Source organism: Camelus bactrianus, chromosome 1, assembly GCF_048773025.1.
Source record: "Camelus bactrianus isolate YW-2024 breed Bactrian camel chromosome 1, ASM4877302v1, whole genome shotgun sequence".
Taxonomy (NCBI): domain Eukaryota; kingdom Metazoa; phylum Chordata; class Mammalia; order Artiodactyla; family Camelidae; genus Camelus; species Camelus bactrianus.
Genome location: NC_133539.1, coordinates 71,578,101 through 71,598,677, shown reverse-complemented (window position 1 = coordinate 71,598,677; position 20,577 = coordinate 71,578,101). Strand labels below are relative to the sequence as shown.

At 48.5% G+C, this 20,577-nt stretch overlaps 2 protein-coding genes across 9 annotated transcripts in view; one reads left to right on the top strand and one right to left on the bottom strand.

The window, feature by feature from the left end:
• YEATS2 (YEATS domain containing 2) overlaps positions 1 to 7,265 on the top strand; it is a 92,324-nt gene extending 85,059 nt beyond the window's left edge. For 4 of the 7 annotated variants that reach the window (XM_074367027.1, XM_074366995.1, XM_074367019.1 and 1 more), the window contains exons 27-31: positions 89 to 290; positions 1,889 to 2,115; positions 3,003 to 3,077; positions 3,964 to 4,037; positions 5,177 to 7,265. In XM_074367027.1, the coding sequence (XP_074223128.1) occupies positions 89 to 290; positions 1,889 to 2,115; positions 3,003 to 3,077; positions 3,964 to 4,037; positions 5,177 to 5,288 (690 nt within the window). In that variant the 3' untranslated portion in view covers positions 5,289 to 7,265. The remainder of the gene's footprint in view (positions 1 to 88; positions 291 to 1,888; positions 2,116 to 3,002; positions 3,078 to 3,963; positions 4,038 to 5,176) is intronic. The other 3 variants (XM_074367043.1, XM_074367037.1, XM_074367017.1) reach the window with 1 other exon arrangement.
• Positions 7,266 to 9,511: 2,246 nt separating this feature from the next.
• Positions 9,512 to 20,553, bottom strand: MAP6D1 (MAP6 domain containing 1). 2 transcript variants are annotated; one of them, XM_045511315.2, is made up of 4 exons: positions 16,586 to 20,553; positions 11,612 to 11,729; positions 10,924 to 11,048; positions 9,512 to 10,136 (listed from the first exon to the last, which is right to left on the bottom strand). In XM_045511315.2, the coding sequence occupies exons 1-3, from the start codon at positions 16,963 to 16,965 to the stop codon at positions 10,971 to 10,973; spliced, it is 576 nt and encodes a 191-aa protein (XP_045367271.2). In that variant the 5' UTR covers positions 16,966 to 20,553; the 3' UTR covers positions 9,512 to 10,136; positions 10,924 to 10,970. The 2 variants fall into 2 exon arrangements, with proteins under 2 accessions (XP_045367271.2, XP_010946157.2); XM_010947855.3 differs by having other exon boundaries at positions 9,512 to 11,048.
• Between the last annotated feature and the right edge of the window lie 24 nt (positions 20,554 to 20,577).

Genomic DNA, 20,577 nt, shown 5'->3' with positions numbered 1-20,577 from the left:
TACAGTTGGGTGATTCTTTTGAACATGCTGCTAAGTTGAAGAATTTGATTATGGTCTCTCCCCACCCACCCCCAATTTTTTTTTTAAGTGGCAAAGAGCAATGACAATGCGAAAAGTATTACAAGAAATACTGGAGAAGAATCCAAGATTTCACCACCTGACTCCCCTTAAAACCAAGCACATTGCTCACTGGTGTCGTTGCCACGGCTACACCCCACCTGACCCCGAGAGCCTGAGGAGCGACGGGGACTCTATCGAGGATGTACTGACACAGATTGACAGTGAGCCAGGTGAGCCTGGCGGGACCCACTGAGCAGCACCAGCGGCCGAGAGGTGTTTCCATGGAATGCGCATCTCTCAGCCCCCATGGTTCTTGGGTGTCTTCACCCAGCAGTTTTCAGTGCTCTTCCCTTCAGCCTAGAGAACAGGAGCCTTTGCTCACCTCTGGCCATGGGTCCTGCCTGCCCCCCAGGACAGTCTCTGCAGAACTGTTTTTGCCGATATGTCCCAGGTGTCATGCCCTGGCCAGGAATGTTCCAGCCCATGGCATCCAGCAGACACACTGTCCATTCAGGAGCCCCCTCCTCAGCATCATTTCTTCTTTGAAGACTCCCCTAATCCACGTCCTTTCCTCCAAGTAGAGGTGACTTCTCCTTCCTTTGTGACCTTATACTCACCCCTCATAGACAAGTCTGTCCAGTCTCCTTGAAGACGGGGACGATGTCTGATCTGTTACCTTATCTCCAAAACCTAGCTAGGAAGTGTACTGCCCAGTTTTGGAGGCACAGGTGTAAACAACTAATAATGCTGCAGATAAAATGAATTGTTTTATGATAAAAGACATGAACAACTGGGTGGGGAGCCAGGCATAGAAGCGATACTGGGAGGATATCTGAGTTTCACCTTAAAGAATAAGAAGGGTTGTTTTCTCCTTTCAACCTCTATTCTGTGGGAAAACAGAATCTCCACCTCCCAATCCGAGGGAGCCTGGAGCACAGGGAGGTTCCTTTAAGGCTGGCTCGGGTCCCATTTTCTCCAGGAAGCTTTCCTGAGATCCCTGATGCAGGGTGGCCTCTCTTTTCCCTGATCTCCAGGGGCACTTCATAGCAGAACCTTGAGGGTTTGTCAGATTTATATAACTAAGCTCTTTGGAGAGCAGAGACCATGTCTGTTACTTCCATGCTTCACCAGTAGCACATGTAATGCCCAGTACTTTACATATGCTAGGCTTTCTGTTAACGTGAGTGATTAATTTGTGAGTGCCCTGTGAAATTAAAACAGAAGCAGCCAGGAGCTGGATGACTACCACCATCCTGCCAGGGCCCTTAAGCCCATCTTGTACCTGGTCTGGACCTCACTTACTCATCCATAAAAAGATTCCCAGAGCCCCTGCTGGCTTTAAAGTTCTAATACTTTGTTGGGCTTTGTATAAGTCAACTTATTAGAGACTGGATGCATGATGTACACTAAAATGTTAATAGTACTTATCTCTGAACAGTGAAAATACGGGTGATTTTTAATTTCTTCACTGCATTTCTAAATTTTCCAGATTTAAAATTTGAAAAAAATCAGTGTAGTCATTAATATTTGAAGGGTGAGAGGATGGCCTCGTTTTTGGTGGCATGAGTCAGAATTATGTGCTGTTTTGACTTAGATTGCACTTAACATCACACTTGTCTTAACACAACATGCCTGTCTCTGTGCTTGTCTACCTCATTTATGAATTACAAGTTCTCATATAGATCTGTAGAATTTTGGAACTGGAAAGAAGGTCTGTTCCCTTGATACTTAGCACTTCTCTGGGTCTCAGGCTCTTGGTCTCTTGGAGGTGGAAAATCCTTTTCTGTTGTCACTACCGCTGTCATAAGACTGATTACCTCTCATTTAGAGTGCCCATCATCATTCTCCTCTGCTGACAACCTCTGCCGGAAACTGGAGGACCTGCAGCAGTTTCAGAAAAGAGAGCCAGAGAATGAGGAGGAGGTGGACATCCTCAGCCTCTCAGAGCCATTAAAGATAAACATCAAAAAAGAACAGGAAGAGAAACAGGAAGAAATGAAATTCTACCTGCCACCAACGCCGGGCTCTGAGTTTATTGGTGACATCACGCAGAAGGTAGGGTAAGGCCTGTGCTGCCGGCTCCCTAACCAGGCGCCTGGTGCGTGGATGTTCAGCATGAGGAAGTGACACCAGACTTCTGGTGAAGTAGGTGTGTGGTTTCCTTCTGCCGGTAAACCCTGGCTCTGTTCTCTGGGCACCTGCCTTCCCACGTCAGAGCCCTTGGGCAAGAAAATTTAACTACATGTGTAGAGGTTGCTTGTTGAACATGGAATTGAAGCAAAGGAAGCTATAGATATACACAGTTTTTTGCTTTTATTCTCCTTTTTTCTCACTTTCCTTGGTAGAAGCGCCTTACCCTCATGATGCACATCACAATAAGCTTTCCCTGACGTCATTATAGCTCCCAAGTTCCCTGCCTGGGCGTAGACCTGGCACGCACTGCTCTTACAGTACAGGAGAGGACTGTCCACCCGCCTCTGATGGAGCGCAGCCCCACGTCAGCGTCTGCCTCCTGTGCAGCTGCCTGATGAAAGACACTGTTTGCTTTCACGTACAGGAGGTGAAAAATGGGGCAGTTTCCAAGTGTGTCTTCATCACCTTTTGCAAATAGGGCCTCAGAGTCTGATTCTAGGCTTTCCAGTGTGTCCATCCCACTGTTAGAATTCATGGCAGATCCTGTGTTCTCACATGAAGGAGATTTGGGGGTAAGAACGGGGTTGTAATGGCATTTTTAACCATCACTCGGAAACATGGAGAAATGGGATAACAGATTCTTCCACTTGTTATCTTCTACACAGAAGAATATTATGTTACATCTTCATGAATTTTGTCTAGAATGTTCGTAGATTTATTCTTCCAACCGGACATCTCCTTGGGTATCAGAGACGTGTGCTTGTTTTTATGTGGAAATAGGAATAAGTGACTTCCTTCTGCTCTTCCAGATCGGGATCACCCTGCAGCCCGTGGCGCTTCACAAGGACGTGTATGCATCGGTGGTAGAGGACATGATTTTAAAGGTGGGTGCCTGCTGGCAGCAGAGGGGCCGTGAGCTGCCGTCAGGGGCTGGAGCACTAGGGGCCAGCCGGGCAGGACAGTCTGGATCCCAGACTGCTGTGAGTAAGGGACAAGGGCAAATGGAACAGAGATGACAGGTTGTAAGATTTCTCATCTTATTGAGGCTTAAAGTTTTTTCTTTTTTTCCTTCTGATTTTTTTTTTAATTATTGCTACAAACAACTATATATAAAATAAACAAAGTTCTACTGTATAGCACAGGGAACTACATTGAATATCCTGATTTTTAAATGAACTAAATTGTACGTTCCTCTGAGTGTCAAAGCATCTGCAAGATTTTCTGTGCTAATGTCACCTAACGATATTTTTTAATGACATTTCAAGTGCTTTTTAAGTAGCTGGAGGTGAGAGTCAGTGTTCTTAGTGCATTAGGAGGTGACAAAGCCTTGGGCTTTTGTCACATGTCACAACAGAGAAACAACCACAAGTGTCTCATCTCCCTTGGTGAGAGGATGACAAGACCAGGTTCCTTAGCTGGCCGATCCCCTCCAGGAGCAGAGATGCCTCACAGATAACCCTCCCTTGTTCTCCTTAAAATAGAGTCTGATTAATGAAGATTAGCCCTGTTCCTGATTTCTCAGAATCATGGCCTCTGTCATTGTGGGCTGTTATTCGTGGTTATTGGGACCTTTAATTTTCTTTTAAGGACTTTTTTTTTTTAACATTTTTTATGGATTTATAATCATTTTACAGTGTTGTGTCTTTTAAGGACTTTTGATTGTTAGATATAGTTGTCTCTAAAGTTTAGGGGATAGGCTGGGATTGGCTGCATCCCTTCTTGCGAGCAGGCAGATGACCGTTTTAGGAATAACAGCATCCTCTCTTGTAGGCTACGGAGCAGCTGGTCAGCGACATCCTCAGACAGGCTTTGGCAGTTGGATACCAGGCAGCATCTCACAACAGGTACCATTATCTCTGTAGTTGGCAGTATCAGACCAACAGATATTTCCTAACAATTTAGTTGCCCATCAAGATGTTTCATATGTAAATCAAGGTAGTAGGACATGGAGGTGTCAGTATTTGGGACAGTCTCAGAGCCAGACAGACTCAGGGGTCTGCTTGGTCGTTCTGAGAGAATCTTTTGGTTGTGAGCATTCAGCTTTGCCCATAGGTCTGTGTCTTCCCTGTCTCTACTGCACAGACACAATTCAGTAGGACTCTGATATGTTACAGGGTTGAATAAATACCAGCTCTTTGCAATTGAAGATAGTAGCAGTGTCCATTTCATGTTAAGCTCGGGGCCAGGCATCACATATATTACCTGATTTGTTTTTCATCGCAGAATTCTTACTCCCTTTTTAGAAATGGGAAGCCAAGCTTTGAAAGGTAATCTTGCCTGGCTTTCCCAGCAGTTTCATGATAGAATATAGATTTAAACTTGGGTCTCATTGCTCTAAAGCCTGCAGGCTCACCACTGCTCTTTGCAGCCTCTCTAACTGTCATTGATTGGGACACTGAATTTTGCTCTTTTCCTGGGCCCTAAAAGAATGATAGGCAGGCCTTTGTTCTGCATCCTGGCATTCCTTTCAAAGGAAACAAGCTTATTTTATTCCATTGTGCTTATAGGCTGTCATAAATGTATAAAATTGTAACAAAATACCTGGGGACCTGAAGAGACCTTAATGAAAGGAATATTATGTCAGACTTCACAGGAATGTAACACATCAGGCAGTGAAGAGAGGTCTTTACAAAAAGAGGGGAACAAAGGAGTTCCAGTAATGCTGCTTATCATCCTGCTTGAAACCCAGGAGTGGGCCGAGTTCCTCTTTGGCACCTGCTCGCCTCCATGGTCCCGACCGTGGAGACACACAGTGACTTGAGTGCTTTTGATAAGAACATTTAACATCACACTTGCCCTGGCAGAACTCCATCTCCTGTCTTTCCAAGAGACAGGAAATGTGGTCCCTGAGCTCTCTGGTGCTTTGACTCAGTATTCAGTCGGCTAAGACTGAATTACAGCAACACCATTCTGCTCTGCTGTCCAACTTTACTTCCTCTTTTCTCAATCCTTAGAGCCTTTTTTTTTTTTCATAATCATTCAGCCGACTTCTCAAAATCCATCTCGTACCTGTGAGTGGGAAGTCAGAGTTGACCCTAAATAGGGCTGACTGTGAAGAGGGTAGGCCACGTCTTCACCAGAGTCAAGGGAATTAATGGGAAAGAAGAGAGAGCTGGAGAGGGAGAATATGCACCTGGCCGCTCCCCACCCCGAGACTGGCCCTGAACCACGCCTTGCACTCATCGTTATCCGCTTCTATACGACCTGTGCACAGGATGGTCCATTTGATAAGTTATTTAAATTATTCAGATACTTGAGTGATTTAGTCCTAACATCTTTATTTTTTGGACCAGGATTCCCAAAGAAATTACAGTGAGTAATATTCACCAGGCCATTTGCAACATTCCTTTTCTGGACTTCCTCACAAATAAACACATGGGGATACTGAATGAAGATCAGTGACCGGAATGAAGATGCCCCTGGGAGAGCAGGGCTCAAAGCTGTATCCGAAACCATGAACTGTGATGACTTTTCTGTTTGGGGGAGGAGGTCATTTTCTGTGTGCCTCAGAATCTCATGGCTACGAAAACATTGCCTCCACCTAATGACACCAGAGTGTTTGGTCCCAGATCGAATCCCTTTAGGACAGAAGTTTGTTTCCTGATTCTGGAGTGAAGCCGTGAGTGGATGCGTGCTCTGTCAGCTTGCAGTTGTTCACTCTCTGCACAGGCTCCATCAGAGTCTGAGTGGGGTCAGGCCTTATTTATAGGCCTCTCTCCTCTGGCTGTCTTCCAAGGGGCACCTTGGGCCCAAGTCTCCCTCTAGGAGGCAGTAAATGAGTCTGGCAGGCTAGAGATTTTACCCATTCTGTGGGCTGAGGTCACAGGCACCCCAGCAGTTACTCTGGTAACACCTAGAGCAGGGTTGGGCTTCAGCACTTGGCAGTGGCCATGGTTGGGAGGGTCTGCACTCAGCACACATGAGTTGGCTCAGGAAACAGTGATGCTGCGTGGAAGACACAAAAGCCTGTGGGGAACTGCAAAATGAACAATTCTTTTTTCATGGAGCATAGGAGCATTACTACAATCAGGCTCAGAGCATTGTCAAGGGATCTACAGATCCCAGCGCAAGTCAGGTTTGACTACAACAAAGAAGCTCTTAATATTAGTTAGTAACAGACAACACCCTCAAATCCCAGGCACTTGGCAGACTCATGCTAGCTTTTAGCGTGTGCCGGGCAGAGAGCTGGTTCCACACCGTTTGTGTGGTCTGCAGGAGCTCCTGCTGCTGACTCTGTGGTGAGTGGCTGGTGGGGAGCCCCTGGGACAGTTTGTTCTGTCAGTGGACTTGGTGTCCTGTTCTTCTCTTCAAGTTTTTCCCAAGAAGAAAAGTGTTTTGGACAAACACTTGTGAGTGCCTTAAAGGTAGAGAAATGACTACCAAAGCCAAGAGAAGGGATGTGAGTGCTCGGAAGCGGTGAGAACAGATTGTGTCATAAGCAGAGCCCCTCTCAGTGAGGAGAAGTGGATAGAAGGAAGGGTAGCAGTGCCCTGCGTGATGTTGTTTCATTAAGGATCCTCTACCCCAACCTTCCTGACATCATCTGTGTGGAGGTATTTATTCTGTTAGGAATCTGCTCCAAGAAAATTTGAAGCCTGTGAGTCAGAGTCAAACTTATCCAAGCAACATAATTCATGTCTTCATGAGTCCTCTGGATGTCTGAGTCAGGAAAAGGCAGGGAAGCAACTACAAGAGACCTGCCCTTTTTATTCAGCATCTGAGGATTGCAGGTGCAGAAGGAAATCTCTTCAGTAAGGCATAGGGCATGCCCTGGATTAGGAAGAAAATTGTCTAGTAGTAAAGGGTCAGATATTCTCCAAACAAGGTTAATGGGTAAGTGTATAGATTCATTCAGCATGGATGGTGACTCAGATCTACAGGGTAGAAGATTTGATCCAAACAACAACAGCTTCATTTATTACAGGTATGAAAGCCTCAAGAAATTATCTTTTTGCAAAATAAATAGTAAATGATTTAACAGTCCCCATATGGCAATGTTTCAAATGTATTTGTATCATAACGTGTAATATAACTGTAACAAAAATATCTACAATAAATCTTTCAGTATTTGTGATGGGTTTTCCTGAGTTTGGAGCACTAAACTTTGGCAGGGTTTTTCTTACATTAGGTCAAAAAGAGCTGAGATGGGGCAAAGGTTAGCTGTTTGTGTATTTAAATGAATGCTTCCACTTCTTTCCAAAAAGAACTTGCAGCCACCTAAGATAAAGGGTTACAGTTACATGAAAATCTGAAGAAAAAAAAAATTGGAAGATACATATTGGCCCTGGACATAGTGATTTCTGACAGCTTGGGGCAAAGGAAAACTAACTGAGCTCAGACCCTCCTTGAAGCCAGGACAGAGGAGCATCTCCTTCTGTCTAACCAAGAAACACACTAGTTTGTCTGACAAGATAAAATGGGTCTGTGCTAAGGTCTGAAAGAAGTTACTCCTGTGACACAGTCCTGCTGTGACCATCTGCTATCACAATGGCTAAAAAATTACAGACGGTGCAGAAACATTTCAGAAATGACCACTTTTTACATCCACCCTTACTAAGAACTAAAGGCTTTGAAAGCTTTGGTTCTTCAAAGGTAAGAAGTTCTACGGGGAGGAAGCCCTGTGATACAATCCAAGTATGTAGCTTTCTTGGGACCAGACTTCATTTAGTGGCAACCTTTAGAGAGTTGAATGGTCTGGAGGAAGAAGAGGGGCATTGTTTAGGTCCCCTTCCTGAATGTTATTTGTGTCAGCCACAGTTTTGACAAGAGCCACAGGATGGACAGTTAAGGATAGTGTCACAGGCAGTAACTTAACTGGGGAATCCCTCTTACTGACTGAAGGAGCCTGTGTGCATGGGGCCAGTGGAGATGACCCTGCTCAGAGGGTGAGGTCCCCCGCCTGCCCAGCGTGGGCTGCAGGGCCAGGGTTCTCTCAAAACTGCTTTTTAGCATTTGGCCTAAAATCCTGGAGTTATCACAGGTATGAAAGTATTAATATTTGTAATTTTTTTTCCTGGGTTTGAGTCACCATAGAACAGAGAGAGACAGGACCTCAGTCTGACTGACTGCGGAGGAAAGGACCCAGGGGCTTCCCTCTGCCTGGGCCTTGTGGTGCCTCCTCACAGCTGACCGAGGCAGCCACTGGCAGTGCTAACTTTGGTTACAGAATAATTATAATAATTATATTAAACTCTTTCTTTTGACTGAAATTAGCTAACAGATTAAGCTGCTTATTTTTAAAAACTTTAGAGTTAATACAAAAATGCTTATTATATAGAAACTTTAGCAAAAACTGTAAGGTGTAAAAAAATTTTTAAATTACTAATAATTCCCCAGGCTCAAAGGTAATCACTATTAACATTGCAGTGCATTTCTGTCTTTGTGTGTGTGTTGTGTATGACTTCGATAAGTTGTAACCACGTGGTTGAGGCTTTTACTTACCTCAGTTGCTTCTTTAGGCCACTCCAGTAACACCATGGTAAGGCCTTATTAAGACCTGGAGTGAGTGGGAAGGTTTCTTCTTCAGAATCCAGATCTATTAATTAATGAAGTCTAGTAAGGAAGGCGGTTGGGGTGTTTGTGAAAAGCTGTCCATTCTGGTGCGTTCCAAAAAGGTTCTTGGGCACGCAGTATACCTTCCAGGAGGTCAAGCCTGTCGTGGGCAGTGGGTGCTGCCACCGCCGCTGCAGGGCCACGCTGCCAGGCCAGGGCAGCCTGCTCATCTCATCTGAGGTGCAGCAGAGCTGAGTGGTCTGGTCTGAGTGGTAAACGAATGAGTGTGCCTCTGGGCAGCTTTGAGGAGGGAAGGGCACCTCTGGCTGTGTGGTATGACACAGGCAGGGGCTACTGAGAGGCCCAAAGCTGTAGATGAGAACAAAGCCGGCTCCCAGGGGAAGGGGGCTTGGGCAGGAAAGAATTACAGCAGCTGTGCTTTACTGGCCATTTACTGTAGTCAGCACCCTGCACATAAACCACAAATTCTCTTAGCAGGCTGGGGGGTATTACCCTCCCTTTGCAGATACGGAAACAGAAGCTTAAACTTCTGCCAGCTAGTGAGTGGAGAAGCCAAGATTTGAGCCCAAGACTAGCTTCAAGGACAGCCATTTCACCCTAGGCACCCCAGGGCCCGGCAGGGTACAGGTAAGTGTGAAAGAGGGGAGTTGGGGGGGGGTTCCGTGAAATCTACACAGGACAGCAGTGCAACTGCAGCCAATGTGAGAGTTCTCAGATCTGTGAGCCTCCAAGGGAAATAGCAGTAGCCATGACACATTACAGTCCTGTTCCCAAGAGGAGGACAAAGGAAGACATGAGAAGGCACTCGGTTTGTAATTAATTTAAAGAAATAACAAATTTAAACAGTACATGTTTGCATTTTAGTAAAAACTGAGATTGTACAGTTAATCTGTTTGCTTCTCACAGAATGCCCAGCAGGCCGCCTCTTTTCTCTTAGAAACATCTAACATGCAAACCCATTGTCTGAAATAATAGAACCCTTTGTGTAAGCATATGGTTTTGCTTTTCCCTTTAAAATGATTCTCTCAGAGCATTTCCTTTGCTGGAATGAGGGGAAGGGCTGTGCCTGCCGGAGCTAGGAGCTAGCACCTCGGAGGGGACAGCCCCCTCACAGCCTGAGCTGGTTCTAAAACCCAAATGCCACCTCTTATGGCTTAAGTAAATGTTCACCAGCCTAAGCCCCGTGTGGGCTGGAGGGAGATAAAGACCCAAAGGGGAGTCCTTGGAGTTTCCTTACCAAAAACTGTCCTAAGTTTGTGCCTCTCATCTCTAAAAAGGACAGAGAGTCTTTCAAATGTTTCGAGGGCTTCTGTGCAAAGAGGGGCCCAGGCTTTTTCCTGGTGGCTGCACCGGCTGGAATTTACCGAGAAAGTCAGGAGAGGGCCTTCCAAAGACAGAATGAGCTGCCGCCTCAACAGGTAGTGAGCTCCCTGCAATGAGATGACATTTTAAGGTCTTTCAGGGAATCAGGCTCTTGTCACCTTTCCCCAAAAAAGCTCCCAGTTCTTGGCCAGTGTGTACAGTAGTTCCCTTCTAGTCATCAGCATGTTAAGGGAACAAAACTGGAGTTAGTAATATAATGTGGGGCTCAGAAACCCACCTCAAGGTAAATGTCATTCAGTACTTCACTCATCCCAAGAAATGTTTTGTTAAAACAAGGGTCATCTTGGCCATAAAGAACTTACATCTCTCAAACTGAAACCCTATGATTGACATACTGTTCTTTTGGGAAACATCCTGGTTACTCAGCATCATCATGAGTCAGATGCAGGTGATAACCTAAGATTTCTTCTACAACCTGAATGTGTGGGGCCGTTTGCGGGAATATCCAAGGACGTTACCTTGGGTCACCATAGGTTATAAAATGATCATGCAGCCTGGGAAAACCACAAGGACGTTACTGGATCTTTCAGGGACCTCTTATGGCCATATTCCTTAGCCCCCAGGGACCAGTCTGGTTCACAGTAGAGTTGATCAAGTTCCTCAGATTTAAAAACAAGAGTGGCCAGAGGAGGCAATTAAAAAAGATCCGAAGCCTCCCGCACACGTCTTGAGGTGGAAGAGGGAGCTGGGGCCCAGAGTTGAGCGGGTTGGTGCCGTGTCCCTTTGTGCCTCTGTTCTGCCCACACCTTAGAGAGGAGTGGGGTTCTGGGCTGAGAAAGGAGAACCCTTCCCACTCCTCTGACAGCAGGGAGCTGTCTGGTCCTGAGATCTCACCCCAGTCCCTGGACAGCAGTGGGTTCTGATCTCCTCTCGGTGGGCAGTCACACGTTGAGGATCCGGGGAGCTGAGGCCTGAAAGATGGCTGAGGGGTTAGGGGCGAATTTCTTCACCTCAGGGACCTGAAAAATGAAATGTGGCCATGTATCAGTGGGCCTTTTCCTCTACTTCCACCGCCCCCCCATCGTCTTTGCCCCAAGAGTTGGGACTGCTGCCCTGAAGGGTCCGAGGGGGGAGCATCCACGACGGGCAGAGTCACTGCATTACGTCAGGGCTCATGGACCTTCTGTTCTGCTCCCTGAGCCTTTGGGTAGAACCAGGAAGCTGAACGGCTCCCACCTCCCATCTCCTCTCCTCTCCTCTCTCACACAAATGCCAGGGATTTGGAAGGCCCATCACTAGTGCTCGGTGGTGAAGGGTAAGATTGGGGTTTAGGAGGGGAAAAGACATCTTGCTCCCCAGTTCATCCAGCACTAGGGGGACACACACCTGGCTAATGACAAAGCACCTTAGTTTTCTGTTTGTGAGGGACAGCCAGGCGTTCCGACACCACTGTCCCTACCATGCCATCCTACACCATCTGAATCTGACTCCTAGTGCCTAACCTGGATGAGAGGCCTCTGTCCTCACACCCCTGCAGCCAGGTGCCCAGCCCCTTGCCCTGCAGCACCAGCTTCGGGCTGACCTGGAAGCCGGCCCCAGGGCTGCCGTCCCATCCGGAGCTATGGGTTGTGATGACTCTGGCGGGTTTCACCTTTGTGGATCTTGATGGCTTCACTCCAGTCCAGGCCTGGAATTCCTGTCTGAAACAGAGGACACGTCACAACCTTGCACAGGGTTGGCCATCCCTTCCCCTGACCCCTCGGGATGCAGTCCCTGCCCTGTGCTTCTGGGACTGTTCCTGCCTGGCCAGTGGTCACTGCTGAGAGCCTCCTTCCTCCCCTTACAAGGGCAGAAGTGGCAGAGGAAGTGCACTCCCCAGACAGACCCCACTCCCAGTAACACAGGTCTGTAACTGACCCGCCAAGAGCCCCACCGTGAGGTCCCTCACCCTGACCCCACAGGAAGTAGGAGTGGAAACTTTCTCCCGAGGAGCAACGGGCACAGGCTGAGCAGTGAGTGAGTAGAGAGCTGTCAGCAACCAGATCTTACTCATGCCGAACTGCAAGCACCTGGCGTGTGCTAGGCCTCAGAGACAGCACATTCCAGTGCTGGCTGTGGTCTCCAGGCCACTTCAAGGGGCCCTAGAGGGCCAAGACCAGTGAAGGTCGCTTGCCTCCAGCCCACTTCACTGGTGGCTCTTATATCCAGAGGAGGTGCCGGCCTGGATGGTGCACAGCACAGTCCTCCATACCCGGTGACGACCGAGGAGGAAAAATGGGGCTCAGTGTTATGTTTACTTTTTAATAATTTGTCTGATTAACTCCTGCAAAAGACTAAACTGTAGTGATCATCTCAAGAAATCTACAAGATGGCCCTCTGTGTGCTCTTTTGATGAAGACTTAATAACTAAACAAAGAAGGCCTATTTTAATTGTCAACTCCCCTACTAAACAGTGAGTTCAGGAAGGCAGAGACCTCCTGTGCCCATAGGAGCCCCTGGCCAAGGCGCTGTTCTGTGGAAAAGTGTCCGGCTGGCCAGAGGCAGCACCCACGTGTGGGCTGGGTCCGTGCCTGTTTCATCCCATCCACCCTTGAGGTCAACAAAGCTGCCTTTTTTCCTTGGCAGCAGCCCAGCTGGGCACCACTGGGCAGGCCACGTGTGCAGAGAACAGCTGTGTCTGTCCGTGGACAGCACTCGGGTGCCCGGAGGCGAACTGGGCCAGAGCCCTATCAGATAATTTTTGCTTCTGAAGCTGCAAGATTTCAAAGACCAGCTGCCCGAGCCATCTGCTGCTCTGTTTCTCCTGGGGAGGCCAGTCCTCCCCTGGGCCTGCCCTTCTGTTCCCAAACTGAGCTGAGCCTTAGGCCTGGCAGCCCAAGCCTACTGCCCAGGGTGGCTGCAAGGGTCCCAGAGTAGGAAGCGACCAGGGCTGGGGGCTCCAGCAGAGCCTGTGGCTGCTCCTGGGGCGAGGCTGCTGCTGGAGCCCAGGTGAGAGCAGGGCCTGCAGTGAGAATGAAGAAGGGACACTGAAGATAGAATTGGCATGGCCTGGTGACCACCCAGAAGATGAGGACTGGCTCTGGCTGAGGAGAGCCAATAAAATAAAAGTACAGGACTAGCTGGGTCCACTGTGCCTCCCCTCACCAAGCAGATTCCACCATCATCCACCTCGTGTGAGCCTCAGCTGGACGCTGAGCCCAGACTGAGGATCCCAAAGCCTGGGTTCTCAGCCCAGCACAGCCTCAATTAAATCCCTTAACTTCTCTGGGCATCCAGTTGGGCACTTAGAAAAGTGGGAGTCAGGTCTGGCACTTTGCCTGTTAGTTCTTTATCTCACCCATCCAGCAAGGAAAGAGATGACTGAGGAAGGAGCTCTTCCAGAAGTGAGTGGAGCTGGAACCTGGGCCAGGGGTGCACACACACACACACGCGCACACACGCACACACACACACACACACACACACACACACACACACACACACACACACACACACACACACACACACACACACACACACACACACACACACACACACACACACACACACACACACACACACACACACACACACACACACACACACACACACACACACACAATTCTGGAGGGGAGGCTCTGGAGGACCTGGTCAGGAGGAATGACCCAGGCTGGCAGTGGGCGGATCCACTGCCCATCTGGCCAAGCAAGTGAGGCAAGTCAGTTCTCACCTGGAGACCAGGGGTCTGGTGAGGACCTGCTGGGGTGGAGAGGAGTAGCCACAAGTACTGCTATTTTTGGGTTCTTTGGATTTGTTCATTGTCTTTGCTTTGTGAATTTCTTAAATAAACAGTTTGCTTAGGTATTGTGCATCTTGCAGGAAGGCAGATGGGATGGAGTTGCTCATGCCAGTAGTAGAGCTGGGGGGTGGAGGGTCCCAGAGGTCAACTGGTGTGGTGCTGGGGGAGCCAAGTTCAGCACTGGTCCTGCGTCTCTGCCAGGTGACCCATCTGCTTTACAGATGAGGAAAGGGTCAGAGGGGCCAAGTGACCCACCAGGTTTATACATCAGGAACTAAGAGCCCCACTGAGTTGCAACTCTTATTAGTACTTTTCCACCACTGCAGGACACAGGTCAAGAAGCTACCTGATTCAGAGGAGGCAGCAACTTAGGGAGTGATAACCTGTTGGGGACACAAACTTGGTCTCTGAGGCAAGACATACTTGGGTTCCACTTTGCTTTGCATGACCCTGTGCCAGCTGCTCAAGTTCCTCACCCATAGAATGGGAACAGCAAGAACTGAACTGATTCCAGAGGGTTGTTGTAAAGTCTTGGGGAGATGATCCTTGGGAAGTCCTAAGCCTGGTGCCTGGTGCATGCTAAGCAGAGAGTAATAACTAGTACCTTTAGTATCACTGGAGCTGGGAGGATTCAGCAGGATGTTCAAACCCACCATCTGCTCAACAAGGGTGAGGGGCTGCTTTTAAAAACCCAGCCTTTGCTTGGACACTCCAGGTGAGCAGGAGCTTAGCACTGCATGAGGCTCACCCACTGCAGTCAATTCTAATTATTAGAAAGTGTTTCCTTCCCTAAGCTGAAGCTATCTCCCTGCAAGCTCTGCCCCTTGTCCACTCCTGGCACTTGGATCATCAGCCATTTGAAGCCGCTGCACACCCAGGACCTCTGGCCTTCCAGGCCCGTCACCATTCAGCCCTTCCAGCTGGTTCAGGGACCCCCGTCATGCAGCAGTCAGTACTGTCCACTGCCTGGCTAGGGCCCCAGCGCTGCGGCTCAGTGCCTGCCCTGCGCCTGACATCCCCATCTGTGTTTCTGCAGCTCAGCTTGAACACGTGTCCCTGAACACAAGACCCAGCCTGCAACAGCCCCTCCCCACTGAGTTCTTAAAACCTGCATGGCCGTCTCTGGGGAGATGAGATGTTCTACATATCTTGATTATGGTGGTGATGCCCAGGTGTATATAAAAGTCATCCAGCTATACACTTAACAATGGACGAATTTTCCTGGATGGAAATTATACCTCAATACAGTTGGCTTTAAAAGTAATAAAACTGAAGGGGAAATTTCATACCTTTTGGCCCTTTAATTTTAGTATAAATGCCTACCTGTGGAATTATGATATAAGCAAAGATTCAGCTACAAGAATGCTTATCACAGAAGTTATTTTTTAAGCACTGATTCAAAAAAGTAGAGCGAAAAGCCACTCAGTCAGTCTCCTTCCATCCTAGCAGCATCCGTAACTCCTTCCCCTTCTTCCACTCCCTAAAGGTTACCATTTTCTCACACATCCATCCAGAGTCATGCTATGCTTATTTGAGCAGATATGTATATATTAATAACCCCTTTAAAAACACCCATAGTAGCAGACACACTGTTCTGCATCTTTTTTGACAAATACCTATGGAAGATCCTCTATTATAATCAGTACATTCTGGGCTTCCCAGTAGCCCATCCTACAGCAGAGCTATAATTAACCAGTCCCCACATCAGTAGGACAGTCAGACTGTTTCCATTTTCTGCTGCACAGTGTTGACACATCTTATACTCCTTAGCTCCCACCCCCAAGGATACCTGTAGGGATAATTCCTGCAAGTGAAATAACTAGATCAAAGGAACAGTAAATAGCCCCAAATTAGAAATACCTTAAATAGTCAATGATAAGAGTAGGTTAATATTTGGACATACATATCAATATACGGATAAATGTTTATTAAGAAAATACTGCACGTTCATTAAAATTGGTGCTGTAAAAGAACATCTAGTAACATCCACAATACATGGGAGAAAAAAATCGTGTATAGTAAGAATCTAACCATGTAAGAATTATAAACGGATATGCACTCAAATGCATATTAGGGATTAGAAAGAACTACCAGTTTGGGGTAGGATTAAGGGCATACTCATTTTCTATGTTGTAATTTCCGGGTTTTTTTTTTTTTTTCTTTACAGTGAGTATGTATCACTGTTACAGTAAGAGAAAGAAGGGAGAAAGCCTTCAGTTGTTCAGGGGCAGAGCCCAGGAGGGGTGTGTGGGTGGGGAGGACCCATAGACCTGTTCTCAGTGAAAGCCACATCAGTTACCCTCACTCAGTGAGATCCTGAGGGGACCACCCACTCAGAAGCCCTGCATTTGGTCTTCACTGCCAGTGTCCCCACAGAGGGAACTCGGGCAGTTGGCCTGTGCTCACCCCTCCGATGGCTAGGTCCACTTGGTAGAAGGTAAAGGGGAAGGGAACTAAATTTTAACTCAGTCTAAGGCAGCCTTTCTGACATGATTATCCTAGAGGGGAGCGGGCTGAGTGAGGTAGTGAACTTCCTGTCAAGGAGATGCTAGCTCACTCCCAGTCTGGTCAGGGAACAACGAAAGAGACAGGAGACGCCTGCAGTGCCAGGGACCAAAAGGGATGACCTCCGAAGCTGCCTGCACCTCTCCAAGTCGTGTGGGATGGGTGCTCCAGGAGCCTCCTCTCTCCCACCCACCCTGGACCTCTTAGCTCCCGAGCTGTCTCCCGGACCACAGGGTCTGGGTAGGACGCCCTCCCCTGCCCCCAGCCCTGTACCTGTACGATGTGGTCACTGCTGTAGCTGCGTCTGAGTCGCCGATGGGGAGCACGTAGACCCCCCGGCTGGGGGGTGCGGGGGGCTTGACCCTGCGGCCACCCGTCCCTGGCCTGCGCCCCTGCGTTGCTTCTCTGGGCCCGGGGGGCGCCGTCCACACGCCGAAGTCGCGCTGGTACTGAGTGAGCGGCACATCCCGGCCGGGGTCCCGGGCGCCTGCGGGGGACGGGCCCCTGCGCGAAGCGACGCCACCTGGGCTGGGCTCCTCACTCTCGAGGTCCGAGTAGTTGTGCAGGGTCAGCGGCACAGCCACGTCGGAGCGGTCCAGCTGGTTCCAGCGCCGCGCCAGGCAGCAGAGGCGGCTGATGCAGGGCCACGCCATGCCGGCCCGGCGCCCGCCGCTCTCGGCTCCCGCGCTCGGGGCCGCGCCGCCCCCGCCCCTGTCCCGCCCCCGCGGCCCTCCCTGCGCTGCCACAGCTCCGCCCCCTGGCCTGGGGGGTTGGCCATCCAGGAGCCGGAGGGCTCGGTGACAGCCCGGCGAGGCCAGGGCCGCGTGCGCATGGCTGGAGCGGGGCACCAGGGGAAAAGGACGCGGCCGGAGGGGTGCAGAAATGGGGCGGGGGGGGGGAGACGACTAAGACCGCCTGAAAGCATTTACAAGTATCCAACATGAAGAATGTCTCATCGTTTAATCCCAAATTCTCTAAATGTTAAAATAAATTGGACCTGGCTTGGCAGAGGCCGAGGGCCGGATAATGACAATTCCTAGCTGATCGCCCTCGGCCAGCACAGTGCTGCAGCCGGCCTCCCAGAGGGTCTGTGTGGCCCCGCGGACAGGGGCTAAACCGGCCGTGGCTGCTGGATCTGTGCTAGGCTGCACCGCCGGGCTTGCGGGCACAGTGGGGAGAAGCATCGATGAGGGAATAACAGGGAAGATTTGACAGTGCTTCCCAGAGGTGTTTGAATCAGCCTTTATGATGCTCAATTTGTGACAACCCATTTAGCTTCCATTGAGAACTGGCATTAGCCTTCAATTGACATTTCCTGGGGTCTAAAATCCCTAATTTTAAAGCATGGCCACAAGACTTGATTTGGCTTTATAAAGCTTCCGGAAATCTTTGGCCGCTAGACTGTAAAAGTTCCCCCTCCTGTGCAGAGCTAAATATGGGTAATCCTTCAGGCTAAAGGTCAGTCTGTTTAATGCATAGCAGGGTATCAAACAACTCCCTGGCCACATTCAAAAAGTGTCCTGAATATCTGACACAAGCCCTCAGTATGCACTGCAGACCAATTACCAACAACACTGTTGAAACAGCATTAATACCGAGTGCTCCATCTCAGGCATACATTTGGATGCTATTCAGCCTGCACCTCAGACGAGGACTGCAGCACAGCCCTGGCCAGTCAGAACACATTCCTCTCCCAAACCACTGCCTGTCTTAGCTCGAAGTCACAGCAAAATGACACAACAGTCCCAAAGTGGCAGCAGTTCAGGTGCCTTGGCTAGGCCATGGCCCAAGAGGCAGCAGAAGAGGGGTTGTGCATACTGTGAAGATACTGGGAGATTACACACCTGCTCAGGGTAAGCTGCCTTTGTGTGACCTCCATGCACTAGGGCCTCAGTCCAGCCACCCAGGAGGTGGTGACTGAAACACTCCATCCTGCAGGAAAAAAGAGCAGCTCTTCTAGTCTTGGTTTCTTCATTCATTAAACAACAAAGAGCTCTTAAACTAAGTACCTGGAAGAATGTAGGGTGCCTTCAGAAGGTTTACAGCGCAGTGAAAACCAGCATAATAGAACTGCATAAAGCAACAGCAGAAAAGAGGGCCGGGGGCTGGGCTTGCTGCTTGTAGTGAGGGAGGGCAGCTGGGTTGGGTGGGAACGCAAGGTCATGGGCTAAGGGTTCAGCCAGAAGCAGCAGAGGCTGGACCCACAAAAGACCTCAGTAGTCACACTGGGAGCTTAAAAGTTTTTCATAGGCGACAACAGGAAATGACTAAAGTGTTTTTGGCACTCTGTGGCCATATGGAGAAGCACAAGGACGTTTTAGAGAGCAGCTGGAGAACAGTCTTGAGTCCAGGTTAGAGACAAGGGACTGAACTAAGGCACAGGCACTGGGAGTGGAGAGAAAGGGATGGATTCTAGACATGAGATGAGAGAGGGAAATCTAGACTAGCCCCAGGCTGGTTGAGGGCTTGAGGCAGGAGTGATATGTGATGTGCCTGTGCAGTGGGGTCCCAGCACCTGGAACTATGCCTGACACACAGTAGACACACGTACTGAGTGAGAGATGCAGATACTCAGTGGGTCCAGCACTCAGAAGACATCCTCACAGAGACAACTGAAGCCACAGGAAGTGGAGAGACGAGACAGCTAAGGGTGTACTCCAGGGACCCCACACTTCAGAAGACAGTGGAGTGGAGGGGGCACAGGCTGAGGCACACGAGCCAGGCAAAGCCTTGGGGTGATCATGTGTCAGCAAAGAAGCCAAGATGAGAAAGTAACATAAACCCAGAGGGCAAACAGGAGAGTAGGGTCAATTGCCAAGGCTGTGGACAGTTAGGCTTGTGCTTCTGGAGCTGCAAGCTGACCTCCCAAGGCCTCTTACAGGGAAACCGGTAGGTACTTAACCTTCTAAACATTCCTTTCCTAACTATCACAAAGCAGGGAGAGGACACGGGGAGAGTACAGCTCAGTGGTAGAGTGTGTGCTTAGCATGCACGAGGTCCTAGGTTCAATCCCCAGTACCTCCATTAAACAAATAAATCAATAAACCTAATTACCTCCCCCTCAAAACAAACCAACCAAAAACAAAAAAAAAAAAAAAAAAAAGAGGTAAAACAAAAAAACAAATCAAGGAGGTAAGACATGTATTCACTGCCCGTTTTCCTGGTCTGCCCACAGAAGACATGTATTTCATTTTGGACTCCATGTGGAACGTCCATATGATCTCAGCCTCCCATTCCATCTCTGAAAAACACTTCTTGTCTCATCTTTAAGTCACAGGGTTGTTAGCTTAACTACACATTCAGAAATGTCAAAGCACAGCAGTGTGACCTTGGGCAGTTCCCACACACAACCACCCGGGTTCCTTACCAGCAAAATGAAGGGCGAGTTAAAAAAAAATTCTCTCTCCTTTAAGTGGCAGTTTAGAATAGACTCCTCTGCCTCGTAAGAATGACTTGTATTGAGGGGGTGGGTACAGCTCAGTGGTAGAGTGCGTGCTTAGCATGCACGAGGTCCTGGGTTCAATCCTTAGTACCTCCATTTAAAAAAAAAAAAAGAATGATTGGTACTTCACAGTAGAGAAGGGTCAGGCTTGGTGGAAAAAAGAAGAACCACCACATCCTGGACAATACCATGTGCTGGGTACAAGTGCCATTCAGCTCTCAGCATCGTGAGAGGCGGCACAGCTCCCTCTTCTGGTCACAAAGCCCGGCCCTCTCCAGCACAAGGTGCAAAATCTACGATAAACTTTTGAGGTCACCAAAAGACTTAAAAGCTCTCCCATAAATCCTTTCAAGATAAACTTAAATTCTCAAGTTGCATTTCCTAGAAATAATTTTCAATCATGAGGACAAGTGAGTTCCACTACCATGAAGCTATGATGATGACCACTGTCCGCTATTTTGTAAGATGTTTCACTCCAAAGAATGTACATTTCCCAACGTAAGATACAATTAGGCTCAGATTCAAGTCTGAATTTATCCAAGATACTTCCTTCTAATTCTTAATTTAGCTATAATTTTAACCTAGAAAGCAAAACCTAAAAATAACTTTTTGTATGTGCCACTCACTGCCAGAAAACATTACCTACCTTTCTTGGGAAAATTTAGATAATACTGCAGCTGTTATTTCAGACCATGCCAGAGAGAAGATGCTCTTAACTTTTACCTGTCAACCAAGCAAGGAAAGGGGTAAGTAAGTAAGAGTAAATATTTAGCAGAGGTGCTGAAGACCAATGTACAGACACAACCAACTCCGAGTTCCAATC

Excerpts from the sequence above, each read along its gene's own strand:
- MAP6D1 (XM_010947855.3), bottom strand. The coding sequence starts at position 16,965 with ATGGCGTGGCCCTGCATCAGCCGCCTCTGCTGCCTGGCGCGGCGCTGG. Across the intron at positions 11,730-16,585 it reads GCAGTGACCACATCGTACAG|ACAGGAATTCCAGGCCTGGA; the intron begins GTACAGGGCTGG and ends CCTCTGTTTCAG. Across the intron at positions 11,049-11,611 it reads GCCCTGGGGCCGGCTTCCAG|GTCCCTGAGGTGAAGAAATT; the intron begins GTCAGCCCGAAG and ends TTCATTTTTCAG.